Below are 16,944 nucleotides of genomic sequence, written 5' to 3'. Positions count from 1 at the left end.
ATCGACGTCGCAGGAGGTTTATCCCTCTTAAAACAGGCCGTAAGGCCTATAATAATAATAATAATAAGAAGAAGCTGTTTTATCGGAAGTAAGTCTTCATCTCGAATATCTGCAGAAACGAAACATTTATTTTTTAATCGGCGAGTTATACCCGGCCACGCATTGCAGTGGCTTTTTCTGGTTACATAAAAAAGATATAGGTACATAAAAAAGCACACATTTTTAACACTATAGTTCTGAGGAGTTTTTGTATATTGTTAAATCTTAAACCTGTTTCGTATGCAAATAATATTGAAACAATAATTGTGACGTATGTACCATACCTAACGTCCAAGGAAAAGCAGTTTGTCGAAAAAGTGTTTGATTTTTTTTAATCTTATTTAATTTTAATTTTAAGGTAATTTGATCTTTAAAAAAGGAATAATTGCTTTGTGAATCACCTCTGAATCTTCATCATGATATGATATAATAATAATATAATATACGGTAAGGAAAACATTATTAAAACCCTTATCCGCACCCCAATGGTGCATAGGGCACTGTGTCTTATAACGCAGTGTTATCATGATCGTTTTACACATGAAGGAAAGGTGATCAGCCCTCCGCTTCAGGTACCAGTCCATGGTAATATTGAATAAATATTACAGTGAAAAAATTACTTATATTTATTTTACCCCCCTTGGGAATCGAACCCGGGACCTCCAGAACGGTAGCCGAGCGTGCTCACCATTACACTACGGAGGCGGACGAAAACATATAAAAGAAAAATATTCAAAACAGGTTTGTCAGAAAAATACCTGTTTATCTCACGGGCCCTTATATTTGTGTGGAAGAAACTTACATATCAGAGTGAAATTTCTGTGAAACAGGCAAGAAGTGTTTTGAAGTAGTGAGTAAACCCATATTTTTTTAAATTATTTAGTATGGTTACAAAAGTTTTTATTTATTTAATTTTAATTAATTTTCTTCACATTTCTACTTGTACAATCTGAAAATTAAGAACGCAGTTTTCTGAACTTTAAAAACTTAAAAACTTTTAAAAAGAATTTACTGCATTTTTAGATTTAAGTTTTGTACTGATATTTCTTACTCCAACTGCATTTTATAGAATAAAATAAAACAGAAACTATGCAGTTTTTTACCACTTTTATTTTATTTGACCATTCACCGGATTTTTGTTACCGACATCATCAAACTGGTGACATTCCGGCACCAATCTAATCAAACAGAGTCAAAAGTCAAATGAAATAAAAGTGAAAAAACTATGTTTTATACATTAAAGTGTTTCGTAGCTCACATTGTAGAAATGTTTTGGTTTTTCTCGCACTTTTTATAATATATTTTTGTTATTTTTTATACTGAAAGCTGTCCTACCGCATTCCCAGATCTGATACAGAAGCATCTAGGCTTCCTGACTGATCTGCTCTTGCAAAACAATTTTTTTTATAACTATGTTGCGAAATTTATTGAAAATGTGAGACAACATAAAGATGCATCCGGATTTTACTGTGAATTAACATTTAAAAGCTTTCAATATCCCTGTCACTGCCAATCTAAATAAATACAAGATTGTAAGACCGTCACCAAATTTTCTAGAAGAACCCCGGTATAGGCAGTGAAAGGGATAAGTATTTAGTTAAATTAGTCAGCTAGATCCGATTCCGATCCGACGTTGGCCGGTACACAGACGCCCACAACCCCCACCAGCACAGCAGACAGACACGGAATAGTGCAGACATTTACAGAGAATGGTCAGTCATCGTATTTCCACTCAACCATTATTCATCGATACTCTATTACGGATCCCAAAATTATTTTTTATATTGTATTAAGTAGCGTTATTATTATTATTTTAATTTTCCAAGTCCATTCTTCACTTCCATGCACTTTGTCTTTGCAAATATTCGTCGACACTTACACATGCATGCATCAATTCATCAATTAAATTTAATTTCAGATTCAAAATGGCAGTAGCTGCAGCCTCTTTGCCACCCAACCCTTATCCATTACTGGTGATTAAGGCACTGGCCGTCGTGGGGCTGATGTGGTTTATACAATGGTTGTGGAGTCGCCGAAAGCTTTATATCCTCAGTTTCAAACTGCCCGGACCATTTGCCTTCCCGATATTTGGCAACTGTCATAATCTTGGAGTGTTTACCGATCCTCAAAGTAAGCGATATAATCTAAATCATAAATTTTAAATTTAACAAGCTTTTGTCAACATTGAACCATTTCTAAACTACCTAAACTAAGACGGTAGTACCTATAAAGGATTACAACTTTTAAACACGAATCACTCAAAGTGTTTTTTTTTGGTACCTACTACAAGTTGATTTTATGCATTTTTGCGTTTTTTAAAAATACATTTTTATTTATTCAAGACAGTTACATGAGTTTTTTTAATGGTTTAATTAATTTTTTAGACATTTATTTTTACAAACTTAAAATTAACTACGCAGTTCTTTTTAAAAAAGAGACTAAGCTCTTGTGCTTGGAGAGGGATTTACACTTTTTATTAATTGTTAATTTATTTATTAATTTGGCTTTTAATTTGTAGAACTCCGTTTTGATTTATGTATTAATTTTTAAATCAAACACATGTTTTTTGAGTCTACTAAGTTGTATTTTATTAAAAAACAAACAAAAATTAATATTTTGACATTTGTTGCCCGGACCATTTGCCTTCCCGATATTTGGCAACTGTCAAGTGTTTACAAAGTAAGCGTTAAAATAACAAAACTTAAATAATAAATTTAATTTTTTCTCTTTTGCTCAGACTACCTAAACTAAGACGGCAGTATAAAGACAATTACACATTTTAAACAAGAATCGCCCTTTCTACAAAAACATGCGTACAAAAATATGAGGTAAAAAGAAAAGGAAAACCCTATATCGCTCACTCCTTTCAAGAACGTCATAAATCAAAAATCGTCAATTTTCAGTTGTGCATGTTTTCGGAATGCCCAGGAAATGTACTATATCCCAGCAAAAGCGGCATATTTTTAACTTAATATTTACCCGCTACAGGGCAGAAAGTGTTGTTTTTGCATTTTGAAGAAAAGGTATTGTTTAATTATTTTTTGAAATATACTAAATATTTTTCAAATGGAGTAAAAACCTTCAGGTTTAACCTAAAAAGATCTGTTGCATAGTAAAAAGTTTAATAAGTGGCTTGATATTTATTTTTAAAACATTGTGTTATATTTTCAAACTTCAAAAACGTTCTTCTGAAAAATCAAGTTTTTTGATTTATGACGTTCTTGAAAGGAGTGAGCGAATTACACATTTTAAACAAGAATCGCCCCTTCTACAAAAAACATGCGTACAAAAAATATGAGACAAAAAGAAAAGAAAAACCCCATATATTACTTTTGCACATTGTTAAATTAATTGACAGGCGCCGTGGCGTAGTTGGGTAGACACTCGACTTAGACTAGTCGTGGGCTCGATTTCCGCCAAGTGCAAAATAAATTCGAGAAATATTTATTTACGATTGGGTGTTTGTGATGTATTTTTCACATTTACCTTCCCTATTCTTACTATCCCACCTGCAGACAAGCCTCTAATAGAGGCTTTGCGGGTTAACCCCTTTTAAAAAATAAAATTTCGATTTTTTCTCTTTTTGCACGTGGAATCGTAAAAAATTAACAAACAAATTAATTAACAGGCAACACATCTTTTAAACTTGTTTGTTAAATGATAAAAATATATTTTTGATATTTTTTCCTTAAGAAACACACATTATTTAAATAAACACGTTATTTAAATATATAAATTTTAACTCTGGAAACCGGTTCTTGCTTACGATTCGTAGGCTTATTTATTTTATTTGACCTTTATGAAGATACAAAAAAATATATTTTATTAAAAACATCCTTGGGGATTTTTATAATGTTTAGAATCTAAGGAATGGCGAACCTTTTTTAGCCTGAGAGCCAGATATTTTTCATTTTTAGAAATAAAAATGTATTAATACATTGAAAAAATATTCAACTGATTAATGGCAAAATAAAAAATAAATAAAACTTCCACACACTCCGTAAAAATCCTCAATGTATATTTTTATTTTTTTTTATTAAAATAAAACATATTTTGGTGAGAGTAATTTAATGTTTTAAAATTTAATATGTCAAAAAATAATATGTTAATAATTTTACCCTATTGAATATTTAGAGGTAAGAATCAGTTTCATTTTTGAATAAAAAAGGATTTTAATCAAAGCACACAAATAACATTTGGTTTTATCTTTTGGTAGTTACAAACAATAAAGATAATGAAAAAAACTTTTATTTAGAACTTTCAAGAATTTGAGTAGTGGTTGTCAACAATGGGTAGAATTGGTGAATGTTACATGTGTGTAAAGTGATAACTTTACACACATGTAACATGTAACACATGTAACCAGCCTATGCCGGTCGTCAGCCCCTTAAATGCCCAGACTTCCATATTCTTCATCATCTTTGATGAAATGTCAAAAAATAATAACTCCTATAATTGGAGATATTCGTCAACAAGTATTTGGAACACACTCAAAATGTTGTAAATAAATTATCTGGTCAAATTAAAAGCTAAAATAATAAAAATGAAAATTATATTTTCTGGCGGGTAATCCAGGATTCGGACCTCACATACTAATAAAATAGTTTCTGCTCAATATAAAGCTTCTTTTCATCTCTCCAATAGATGTCTCTAGTGAAGTTCCAGTGATTCAAGAACAATGTTTCAAAATTGGTTCATATATATAAAACTTCCAAGAATTTGAGCAGTGTGGTTGTCAATAATGGGTAGAATTGGTTAATGTTATACGTGTGTAAAGTGATCACTTAAACCAGCCTATGACGGTTGTCAGCCCCGTACATGCCCAGACTTTCATATTCTTCTTTATCTTTGATGAGATGTCAAAAAATTTTAATATTTTTGTAATCAGGAACACTCTCTGCCTATGTAATATGGTTGGATTTTATTTAAAATGCATTTTACTTATTTCAGAGATGCTGGAAAACCTTACAGTTTTGAAAAAAAAGTATGGAGAGTTTTGGAGAATTTGGTTAGGACAAGAATTTGCGGTTGTTATATCGGAGCCTGAAGACTTTCAGGTGAATATATATACATATAAAAAAATCACCATCACGCCACACCACTCTGTCCTTGCAAACATTCTTCGCCTCTTCCACGTTCATGCATCTTCTCATACATACCCGCCGATTGTTACGACTCCTAACCTGACCACTTTCAAGTATTTGGCATACCTGATCGTGCCATATTTTTCTCGGTCTTCCTCTGCTTCTTTTCCCACTAACATTCGCCTCATAAATTTATATGAGGCATATATGGCATATAGGCATACATATATTGTAACATATATAGCTGACTAAGTATTGCACCCACCACTTAGTCAGCTGGAATAAAGAGTTATTATTATTATATAAATATATAAATATATATATATATATATATATATATATATATATATATATATATATATATATATATATATATATATATATATATATATACACATATATTTATTGTCCGCCTCCGTAGTGTAATGGTCAGCACGCTCGGCTACCGTTCTGGAGGTCCCGGGTTCGATTCCCAAGGGGGGTAAAAATAAATATAAGTAATTTTTTCACTGTAATATTTATTCAATATTACTATGAACTGGTACCTGAAGCGGAGGGCTGATCACCGTTCCTTCATGTGTAAAACGATCATGATAACACTGCGTTTATAAGACACAGTGCCCTATGCACCATTGGGCTGACGATAAGGGTTTTATATTTTATATATATATATATATATATATATATATATATATATATATATATATATATATATATATATATATATATATATATATATATATATATATATATATATATATATATATATATATATATATATATATATATTTATATTTATAAATACAATAAAAAATACACCTGAAATATTTTGATTGTATTACTAAGAACTTAAATCACTAAGGTGATTGTTTCTCTTAAATCACCTTAGTGTCATCTATCACCATTTTTTTCTAAATTGGCGGATGAGGAAATAAAGTCTAATGGATATATAGTTCAGTCCGCCTCCTTGGCTACCGTACTAGACGTCCCAGGTTCGATTCCCAGCGGGGGAGTTAATAAATATAAGTGGATTATTAACTCTAATACTTATTCAATACTGCCCTGGACTGGTGCCTGAAGTGGAGGGCTGATCACCTGTCCTTCATGTGTTAACGTTCTAGATAACACTGCGTGTGTATCATGCATTGCCCTATGCACCATCGGATGAGGGTTTGAAGAAGTAGAAGGATTTATAATTATATAATTTATTTTTGTAGTGTATTTTGATGAGCAAGGAAACATCCCACAAAGGAAGTAAATATGAAATACTGAGTCAGACATTGGGCCATGGACTTGTAACTCTATCGGGTGAGTATGAACACATTGAATTAAGGCTCTCTAATGTACGTAATATTTCATTAAGGTTTACTTTTTTAAAGGCCAATATGCTTTAAATTGTAACTCAATTTTATTTTCACACTTGTAACATTTTTATTTATTTTTATTTTATTCATTTAATATATTTACATTTTTTATTTATAACAAAATATATTTGAATCATTTATACATATGGGGAACTTTTATATTTCGATTCGATGGGTTGAAGTAATTGTACATTTTTACATTTAAAGTAATTGTTTTTTTAAACACCGTTTTTTTATTGTAAAAAAAAAGTTTTTCTTCGAAATAAATATATGTTTTTGAAATAAAAAGTTTTTGAATGGTAAGGAGTTAAAAAAAGATAAAAATATTTTCTCAATAAATATTCTTTAAAAAAAATTCTATAATTATTCAAAAAAAAATGTGCGCGGAGACACGTGTGGCTCGTCGCGCAGCTGGTCGCTATATTTTTTTTATAACACATAATATGAAATAGTTAAAGCAAAAGTTTTTGAATGGTAAAGAGTAAAAAAAGATAAAAATATTTTCTCTATAAATATTCTTTAAAAAAAATCCAGTATTTATTCGAAAAAAAAAATGTGCGCGGTGACACGTGTGGCTCGTCGCGCAGCTGGTCGCTATATTTTTTATATTACATACAATATGAAATAGTTAAAGCATTGTTTACTTTGTGGTATGGTAATATAATTATCTCTATCCTTATCATTCATCTTTCACTTTGTGTAATACCACTTTTATAAACATATATTCATGACTTCCGGTTTTTTAATAATCATTCTATCATCTGGTCATTAAAATACATAAAATTATTACGGTTTGACATCTGAACAAAAACCATTTGAAACCGATAGTCACAAATAAATGTTTTTAAAAGTGGTATTACGTAAAGTGAAAGATGAATGATAAGGATAGGGTTAATAAAAAAAATGTACAATATACATAATTTAAAATAACGGGCGTATAAAGACGTGTTACTTCTACGACCGCCGCGGTGGTCAGCCGGTGATTTGATTCTTTTTCACTTTGTATTTCCTTCAGACTTACTTTTTTAAACAGCGGAAACTGAGAGCTATGGCCGCTCTCAGCTATAAATAAATTTTCCATTTCTTCAATGAATTACCGTAGAACGGGGCTACATGAACTTTGATGTGTTACTTGAGCCCAGTGCAAAAACAATCTGTATTTGGTCTACAATAATAAACGTATCGTGACAATAAGTGTCATCTGTCAGGGAAACAATGAATCATGTCGATGCGTTCCTTATTGTAGACCAAATACAGATCTAAATATTTTTTTGGTACTGGGCTCAAGTAACACATCAAAGTTCAAGTAGCCCCGTTCTACGGTACCGTTATTTGTTCAAAAGAGTAAAAATACTAAAACTTAATTGTTGGCCATCCACAATGACGAGGAGATCAACAAGCTGCCCTACAGCGTGACGACCGTCGTTCAGGAAGGCGTCCTACCCAACACCTTGGCCATTCTCCAGCCCATGGGATCAAGAGGAAGACGTTTTAATTTGTCGGCTCATTTTTTCCCCGCTCCAGACTCGACAGCCCCAGATCGATTGACAACGTTTTAATCCCTTTTTTTTATATCATTATCATCATAATCTTATAATTATTATTATTATCCATGTCTTTATAAGCGCCCTTGAGGTGGTATTTTACGAAAATGGCGCTACACAAATTATCCAAATTATTATTATTGTTATTATTAATGTTTGTACGAGAGAAAATAATGAACGAATAGTGATTTTTTAAAAATATGTTTATGTAGGCGCCAAATGGAAGCTCCACCGTAATATTATCAACCCTTCATTCTGTGGGAAGTCGGTCAAAAGTTTTCAGGCAAATTTCAACAAGCACTCCAGATATTTCATGAAGAATTTAGAAGAACTTTGTGATACGGGGTACGCCAACTTGACTCCGATATGTCGGCGGTATGCAACCGATATCATATGTGGTAAGAAAATATAAAAATTATTTTATTGAACAAAAACGAAACGATAATTCCATATTTATTTATGCAAACTTCTCTAAATAAATTTTGAAACTTATTTCAACAGCAAAAACATCCATTCAAATAATAAGTGGCTTGGTATTTAATTTTAATACATTTTATAATATTTTTAAACTTTAAAAACGATCTCCAGAAAAATCAAGTTTTTTGATATACTACCTTGATCAAAAAGTTTCCGGAATCACTACCGTGTGGCGTTCTCAGTCACCCGATTTGATATCTGTCATTGATAGTCAATGACATTTTCAGTTCGATAGCTTGACATTTGTAGACGCCGTATTGAGTACATCTGCGTGTTTTCGATTTTTGACAATTTTGTAAAATGGAATGGAATTTAAACGAGTTTGTATTAAATTTTGCGGTTTTAGCGGTGCGACGACATTGAAAATGCTAGAAAAGTGTTTCGGCAACGATACTATGAAGAAAACGAACGTTTCCGAAGTGGCCATGAGTCCATCAACGATGATGAACGCAATGGTAGGCTTTCGACATCGAAAACCGATGAAAATATTAACAAAATCAAAGAATGGATGACCGTAAGCCGCAAATTGAGAATCAAAGAGATGGCAGAGAAGTTAGACATCGCTTTTGGATCCGTTCAAGACGTTTGGATGAAGCAATTCGCCAAAAATACCCGATTTGTGGGCAAACAACTCGTTGATCTTGCACCGCGCACAATGCTATCGTTATCCGTGACCATTTGGCTAAAAACGGAATGAATACCATCCAACAACCACTGAATTCACCTGAATTGGCTCCCTGCGACTTTTTCCTATTTGGTCGATTCAAGAAACCGCTCCTGGAGCGCGTAACAGCATCCGAGACGAGGTCATGGAAAAATCGAAGATGTCTCTGAAGGCCATATCGAAAATGTTTCGAAAATTGATCAAGCGCTGGCATAAGTACGTTGAAGTCGATGGGAAGTACTTTGAAGGGAACAATATCGATTTTGATGAATAATCTTGTATTTTTAATTTTCTGAACAAATTCCGGTATATTTTTGATCAAGGTGGTATAGTATGATGTTGTTGAAAGGAGTGAGCGATTATATTCTATACAAAAAGTTTATATAAATTTTAAAAGTGTAATTTAGCAATTGAACACATAGATACCACTATTTTTCAAACGTGTTTTGATGCATTCAGCATCATTATAAAATATATTGTGACGATTCAACTAATGAAATAAATTTTTTTTATGAATTTTTACATTGTAGAGGATTTATTTGATTGGGAACCCGCTTTTTACGAAGGAAATAAGGATCACTTATTGCAATTTGTCCCGAGGTAAGTGTTTTAAAACAACTAAATAATACTTGTTCAGATCACTGCACAGGGCATTATATCAACGAACCAAAGTTATTTATTTTTTCGGCATTCACTTTGTGGTAAAACATGATTAAATTATAAATAAAACACTTGTTTTTTGGCACTTGTGTATTATATTGTAACGACTAGTTGTGGAAACTAAATAAATAATCATCTTTACTTAATGAGGTAGGTAGGATTATAAGTTAGCAAAATAGAGTTGTTGGAAAAATATGGAATTTATTAATTTTTTTGAAGGGATTGTGATTTAAAAAATGTAGGTTAACAGCGAGAAAAATAACGATTAAGGGCATCGTAGCGGTATTGTTAGTAATTCTTTTTCTGAATTCGCGAATCACATAATGGATAAAATCACTCAGTCAACTCATATAAACTCAAATTGTTACACCGAGTATCATATAAGGGTAAAATAATGAATTACACTGAAAATTTATATTTAAAAAAACTTAAATTCGATTAATAGCCTAACAAATAATATATTATTTCTATATTCCCAATCCTTGCTTTCCATATTCCCGCTATTCTCAAACTCCACCCAGTCACATAAGCTAACCATTACACCATGGAGACAGTCTTTAGTTACAGGATATTAAAATGTGCGGATATTCAAATGCAACGTTGGCTCCAACTTTTAAATCAAACGATGAATAACTTGTGATTTGATGACGTTTGTTAATAATCATTTGCGTTTATTTTTTTATTATTATAAATTCTCTCTTTATTGAAGTATTCTTTTAATTTGTAATATAAAGAATATTATAATTTGATTTAGGGCAGCAAGATTGGCCCACGAAAGGATGTGTAAAATATGGCTGAGGTCAGATATAGTCTATAAGTGCTTCAAAAGTGGACAAATTTTCTTTGACGGAAGTGCAAGATATCGCTCCTTTTTCGACGATTCGATAAAAGGACGAGCTTTGAAAATTCTCAACGACAAAACTACTAAAATGAAAAATGTTTCCATCGACACCAAGAAAAGTGAGTACGGAATGTTTTGGTTTGACATATCGCTCACTCCTTTCAAGAACGTCATAAATCAATAAACTTGATGTTTCAGGAGAATGTTTTTAAAGTTTAAACAATGTATTAAAAATAAATATCAAGCCACTTATGAACTTTTTACTGTTAACAGATCTTTTTAAGGTAAAACCTGAAGGATTTTTCTCCATTTGAAAAATATTTACCATATTTAAAAAAATAATTAAATAATACCTTTTCTTCAAAATGCAAAAAAAAAACACTTTCTGCCCTGTAGCGGGTAAATATTAAGTTAAAAATATGCCTCTTTTGCTGGGATATTGTACATTTTCTGGGCATTTCGAAAATATTCTCATCTGAAAAATCACAATATTTGATTTATGACGCTCTTGGAAGGAGTGAGCGATATATTATCTAGTTTTTTTTTAGTTCAGATTTTTTTTACACTCATTGCTTTTTAAGGCTTACCATACGTCCCAGTTTGACCGGGATTGTCCCGGTTTCAGACACGGGTCCGGGTTTAGATTTTCTACCGGTTTGCGCGAGCACTGTCTATGTAACTATTCAGACGGTGCATTTCATATATATCATTATGGGAAAACAGTTTCGGTAGCGCCGAAATTTTCACATGGGTTGGACTACATTTTGTACTAAAATGGTAAGAAATAGAGAGATATGCAGAAGCTATAAACGAAATACACCAATCTGATGAACGAATTAATGGTTTACTTAGTAAATACCACTATTTCTTAAAATCTACTGTGACACGTGTTTCTATGCTTTCCGCATCATTTTCAAAAACGTATGTGGATCTAATTCTAAATTTTAGAAATACAGTGTCACAGTAGATTTTAAGAAATATTAGTATTTGCTAAGTAAAACATTAATTAAAAATTAATTTATTTTTTAGAATTTCAAATTCTTCAATTTTGGAATTTGGTTTCCAAATATAGTTCTTTTGGAATTGATTGAAGTCATTTTGGTAACTCTTAACTATTTTCTACTCTTTTAGGGTTAAAGAATTACTGTTTTTTTAATGGTTTCTACTTTTGGGACAAATGTTGAAAATAATTGTGTTGTCGGATATTTTTTTTATTTTATTTTATTTTAAAAATGACTTGTATGATTGTTCTCTGAACTGTTTAAATAGGGGTCAAGGCGTTGTTATGAGTTCCCCCTATCCAACAATGTCATACTGTAGTAAGGAGTGAACAATGGTACAGTACACACTACTCAAGTTTTCTTTACTTCAAATGTTTCTAAGCCTAATTATTTTTGGATTATTTATGCTTCAGTTTTAGAGGAACATTCTACTAGAGTATTATAAAATGATTGTTGCATTTTGGTTTTAGTTGAGGAAGAGCCATCCGCGTACTTCGAAGATGTCGATGTTCAGAAAACGCATGTTACCAAATCTATATTCAGCTTGATGGTAGATGCTACCATGGGTGGGTATTGCACAATCGATGAAATTGCTGATGAATTCAATAACGTTTATGGCGCGGTGAGCATCACCCCCTCTAAAAATCTGCCTCCTCAATTTATAATTGATAGGCTAAAACTTCTATATTTTTATATTAAAATGGTTGTTTTGTTGTTTCCTTTGTGGTGTGGTAATACAATACTCTCCTTGTCATTCATCATTCACTTTGTGTACATAATACCACTTAAAACACTTCATGACTACTGGTTTTGGAGTAATCATTCCATTATCAGGTCAAATGTAGACTTGAGAAAAATTGTTACGGTGTCCTTTCTTCACTTTACTTTTTGTGTGGCTCCGACTTCTTTTTCACCCCATGGGTCGCGTCTTATGGGCTTGGCTTCAGTCTTGTCAGCCAGTCCACCGCTTCCGGGGTCGCCTCATGGATATCCCGAAGGTCACCACTAAACCCTTTGAGCTGGCAATCATCCACTATGTGTCCTGTATATAGGAATGGAAAACAATCTATGTCGACGCTGTCCTATTGGGAACATACAGACCAATGCTCCGGATAATTTCAGGATTATCCATCATACCGCGCAAAAATCACAATCCACAATCCACACTAACAATCAGGGTTGTTCCTTTTCCCCCACTTCCAGAGCAAGAAGTTGCAGCAACCCTGTTCCGATCTTACTTTGTTCTGCTGCACCCATGCCCTAAGTCATCCAAACTCTTATCCGCACTCCAATGGTGCATAGGGCACAGCATCATATAAATGCAGTGTTCACTTGATTGTTAACTTATGAAGGAAAGGTGATCTCTATTTTTCACCAAACAGGAGGACATTTGGTAAACATCAATGGCTTTTTCACTCTTCTCCAGGGTTCGGATACAATAGCGACGATGACGGGCTCCTTGTTGACACTGTTGGGGATGGACAAGCGCTGCCAGGATCTGGTGTGGAAGGAGATCAAGGAACTATCGAGCGGAGATTTGGACGGTGACATCGCGACCGAAGACCTTGCCAAATACACCTACCTGGATTACTGCTACAAAGAAACGATGAGACTGTTCCCGACGGGGGCTATTCAAATGAGAGACTTGAGAGCAGATTTTTATATGAAACATCGTAAGTTACTTCATAACCATATTCTGGCGATATATTTTTTTTCTTAGACGCGGCGCAAACTTGATCACCTTAAATAAAATTCGAGTATACTGAGGCTCTATTTAGGAGCTGCCCAAAACAGAGACAACTACTCTCAAGTGAAGTTGATGTCGGGGGGACCTGACTATAACGCAAAGACGAATAATAATATACATGCTTTCTACAGGATGGCACAAAATTAATCACCCTCTCGTACGTCAATCGTATTTGACATTTCGCTCACTCCTTTCAAGAACGTCACAAATCAAAAAACTTGATTTTTCAGGAGAACGTTTTTAAAGTTTAAAAATATAATACAATGTATTAAAAATAAATATCAAGCCACTTATTAAACTTTTTACTGCGCAACAGGTATTTTTAGGTAAAACCTGAAGGTTTTTACTCCATTTGAAAAATATTTAGTATATTTAAAAATAATAATTAAACACTGCCTTTTCTTCAAAATGCAAAAACAATACTTTTTGCCCTGTAGCGGGTAAATATTAAGTTAAAAAAATGCCTCTTTCGCTGGGATATAGTACATTTTCTGGGCATTCCGAAAATATGCACAACTGAAATTTGACGATTTTTGATTTATGACGTGCTTGAAAGGAGTGAGCGAAATGTCAAATACGATGAACGTACGACGCCATTTGCAATACACTAAGACCTATAATACCGCGACGCAAATTGAAATTTACCAGGCGAGAAATTACCTTTTAGAAAATTCTCTGAATAATAATGAAAAAAAAAACAACACAACGACGTACAGCGAAAATGAATCATAAAAAATAATAATTACTGAATTTTGACAAAGCATAAACTTTTAAAACGATTTAATACATTATTTTATCGTATTTTTCAATGTTTAATATGTTCTGGTTTAGAATTTCAGATAAAACCGTTAATTGATAAAAAAAAATACGTTGAAAAAATCTTTTTTTTTTTAATGATAATTATCATAAAAATGATAATTCAGTAACGACGCAACTTCAAAAAAACGTAAAGTGAAACGACACAAAGCGAGGTCTGAGTGTAAATGTAACATCTTCCAATCGGGTGATTAATGATAAATGTTGTGCCACACTGTCCGCCTCCGTAGTGTAATGGTCAGCACGCTCGGCTACCGTTCTGGAGGTCCCGGGTTCGATTCCCAAGGGGGGTAAAATAAATATAAGTGATTTTTTCACTGTAATATTTATTCAATACTACCCTGGACTGGTACCTGAAGCGGAGGGCTGATCACCTTTCCTTCATACGTAAAACGATCAAGATAACACTGCGTTTATATGACGCAGTGACCTATGCACCATTGGGGTGCGGATAAGGGTTTTTATTTATTTATTACACTGTAGTATATTTTTTTATTGAAATTGATTTTTAATAAATAAAAAATTGCAGTACTAAATTAATGATTATTTGACAGGAGACGTGACATTGCCAGCGGGTACGTGCCTATTCATCAGCAACTATCTCCTTCAACACAACCCTAAATATTGGAAGGATCCATATTCCTTCAAACCGGAGAGATTTACCCCCGAGGAGGTGGCGAAAAGGCCGCCCTTTTCATATCTACCCTACAGCGCTGGACAAAGGAATTGCATCGGTAATGCTCACAATTTCTTTAGAAAAAAGATAAATCAACCGTAAAAAAATATGTATACATATATTTATATTCAACCAGTCGACAAAGTCGTTAGGCAAATATATCGCTCACTCCTTTCAAGAACGTCATAAATCAAAAATCGTTAATTTTCAGTTGTGCATGTTTTCGGAATACCCAGAAAATGTACTATATTCCAGCAAAAGGGGCATATTTTTAACTTAATATTTACCCTCTACAGGGCGGAAAGTGTCGTTTTTGCATTTTGAAGATAAGGTATTGTTTAATTATTTTTTTAAATAAACTAAATATTTTTCAAATGGAGAAAAAACCTTCAGGTTTTACCTAAAAAGAGCTGTTGCATAGTTAAAAGATCAGTAAGTGCCTTGATATATATTTTTAATACATTGTATTATAAATTTAAACTTTAAAAACGTTCTCCTGAAAAATCAAGTTTTTTGATTTATGGCGTTCTTAAAAGGAGTGAGCGATATTTTTAAATCGACCCTTTTTTCCTTGTTATGTGTATCTCCGCCTCCGTAGTGGCAAAAAGCCTCCGCGCTTCTCCGGGGTTAGCACGCTCGGCTACCGTACTGAAGGTCCCAGATTCGATTTCCAGTGGGAAATTCAAAAAAATAAAAGTGATTTCACGCTCAAAAATTTATTCGATATTGCCCTGGACTGATACCTGAAGCGGAGGGCTAATCACCTTTTCCTTCCTGTGTTAGCGATCAAGATAACACTGCGTTTATATGATGCAGTGACCTATGCACCATCGAGTGTGGATAAAGGTTTGAAAGGAAAGGTTATCCATTGTAATATTTTTTATTGATTTCGAGTTGCACAAATGTAATAAATATTTACTTAGTGAATGAAACGGGAAAAAATATATGATTAGACGTCATTCTTACGAATTAAATGACTTTAACAGTACCGTAGAACGGGGCTCCTTGAACATTGATGTGTTACTTGAGCCCAGTATAAAAAAATATTTGGATTTGTATTTGGTCTACAATAATGAACGTATCGATTTGATTCATTGTTTCCCTGACAGGTGACACTCATTGTCACGATACGTTCATTATAGTAGATCAAATACAGATTTTTTTTGTACTGGGCTCAAGTAACACATCAAAGTTCAAGTTCTACGGTACAATTGTAGATACCTTTCTTGACATTTTGCATGATTTATTTTATTTTATTTACAGGTCAAACATATGGCCAAAATTCAGTAAAGACTGCTGCAATCCACGCGCTGAGAAAGCTGGAGTTCTATTGTGACCTGACGATTGAAGATCTTCCCAAGGCAGTCGATATATCTCTGAAAAGCGAAGTCGGTTATCGCGTCAAGATTACCAGAAGGAATACAAACCTTTAAGTTTATAAGTAGTAATAAGAAAAATTAAATGGTAACTGATAATTTTTTTCATCAAATATTGTTAACCTCATATTTACTATAACGAATGAACCTTATTTTTATTATTATAAAATTTCATTGTGTTTTTTGCATTTGACCATTAAATATTAAATAAAGTATACAATTTAATTGTAAAATATTTGTGTTTTTATTATTTACAAAAATACTCACAAAATATTTGCAATTTCATGCTATATATGTGAGCCTAAGCGGCTCATCGTCAAAAATAGGTATCAAATTGTGGTAGAGTATGTTCGAACCCAGAAACTCTACCTCAAGAGTAAACGATGCTAACCCAACCTGACACAACTGTGGATTTAACTATGGATTGTGTTTAACTGATGTAGCATTATGAAGCTAATAAATATGCTGTGTAGCATTATGTAGCTAATAAATATTCTGTGTAGCAGTTTAACTGATGTAACATTATGTAGCTAATAAATACGGATTGTGTTTAACTGATGTAGCATTATGAAGCTAATAAATATGCTGTGTAGCATTATGTACCTAATAAATATTCTATGTAGCAGTTTAAATGATGTAGCATTATGTAGCTAAT

General features: G+C 32.8%; 1 protein-coding gene across 4 annotated transcripts; it reads left to right on the top strand.

The window, feature by feature from the left end:
• The first annotated feature begins 811 nt into the window (after positions 1–811).
• Positions 812–16,522, top strand: LOC148301650 (cytochrome P450 4C1-like). 4 transcript variants are annotated; one of them, XM_088272929.1, is made up of 11 exons: positions 812–889; positions 1,958–2,169; positions 4,990–5,096; positions 6,341–6,431; positions 8,244–8,429; positions 9,703–9,772; positions 10,587–10,792; positions 12,145–12,296; positions 13,101–13,347; positions 14,792–14,971; positions 16,177–16,522. In XM_088272929.1, exons 2-11 carry the CDS (start codon positions 1,965–1,967, stop codon positions 16,344–16,346), a joined length of 1,614 nt encoding a protein of 537 aa, XP_088129055.1. In that variant the 5' UTR covers positions 812–889; positions 1,958–1,964; the 3' UTR covers positions 16,347–16,522. The 4 variants fall into 4 exon arrangements, with proteins under 4 accessions (XP_088129055.1, XP_088129056.1, XP_088129057.1 ...); XM_088272930.1 differs by lacking the exon at positions 812–889 and adding an exon at positions 1,654–1,751; XM_088272931.1 differs by lacking the exon at positions 812–889 and adding an exon at positions 1,761–1,825.
• Positions 16,523–16,944: the final 422 nt, after the last annotated feature.

Source organism: Brachycentrus maculatus, unplaced genomic scaffold (genome assembly GCF_059751285.1).
Source record: "Brachycentrus maculatus isolate JH-2025_06_01 unplaced genomic scaffold, ASM5975128v1 h1tg000533l, whole genome shotgun sequence".
In the NCBI taxonomy this organism is placed as follows: domain Eukaryota; kingdom Metazoa; phylum Arthropoda; class Insecta; order Trichoptera; family Brachycentridae; genus Brachycentrus; species Brachycentrus maculatus.
Note: the sequence above shows the minus strand (reverse complement) of the source record. Positions and strands in the feature narration are given on the sequence as shown.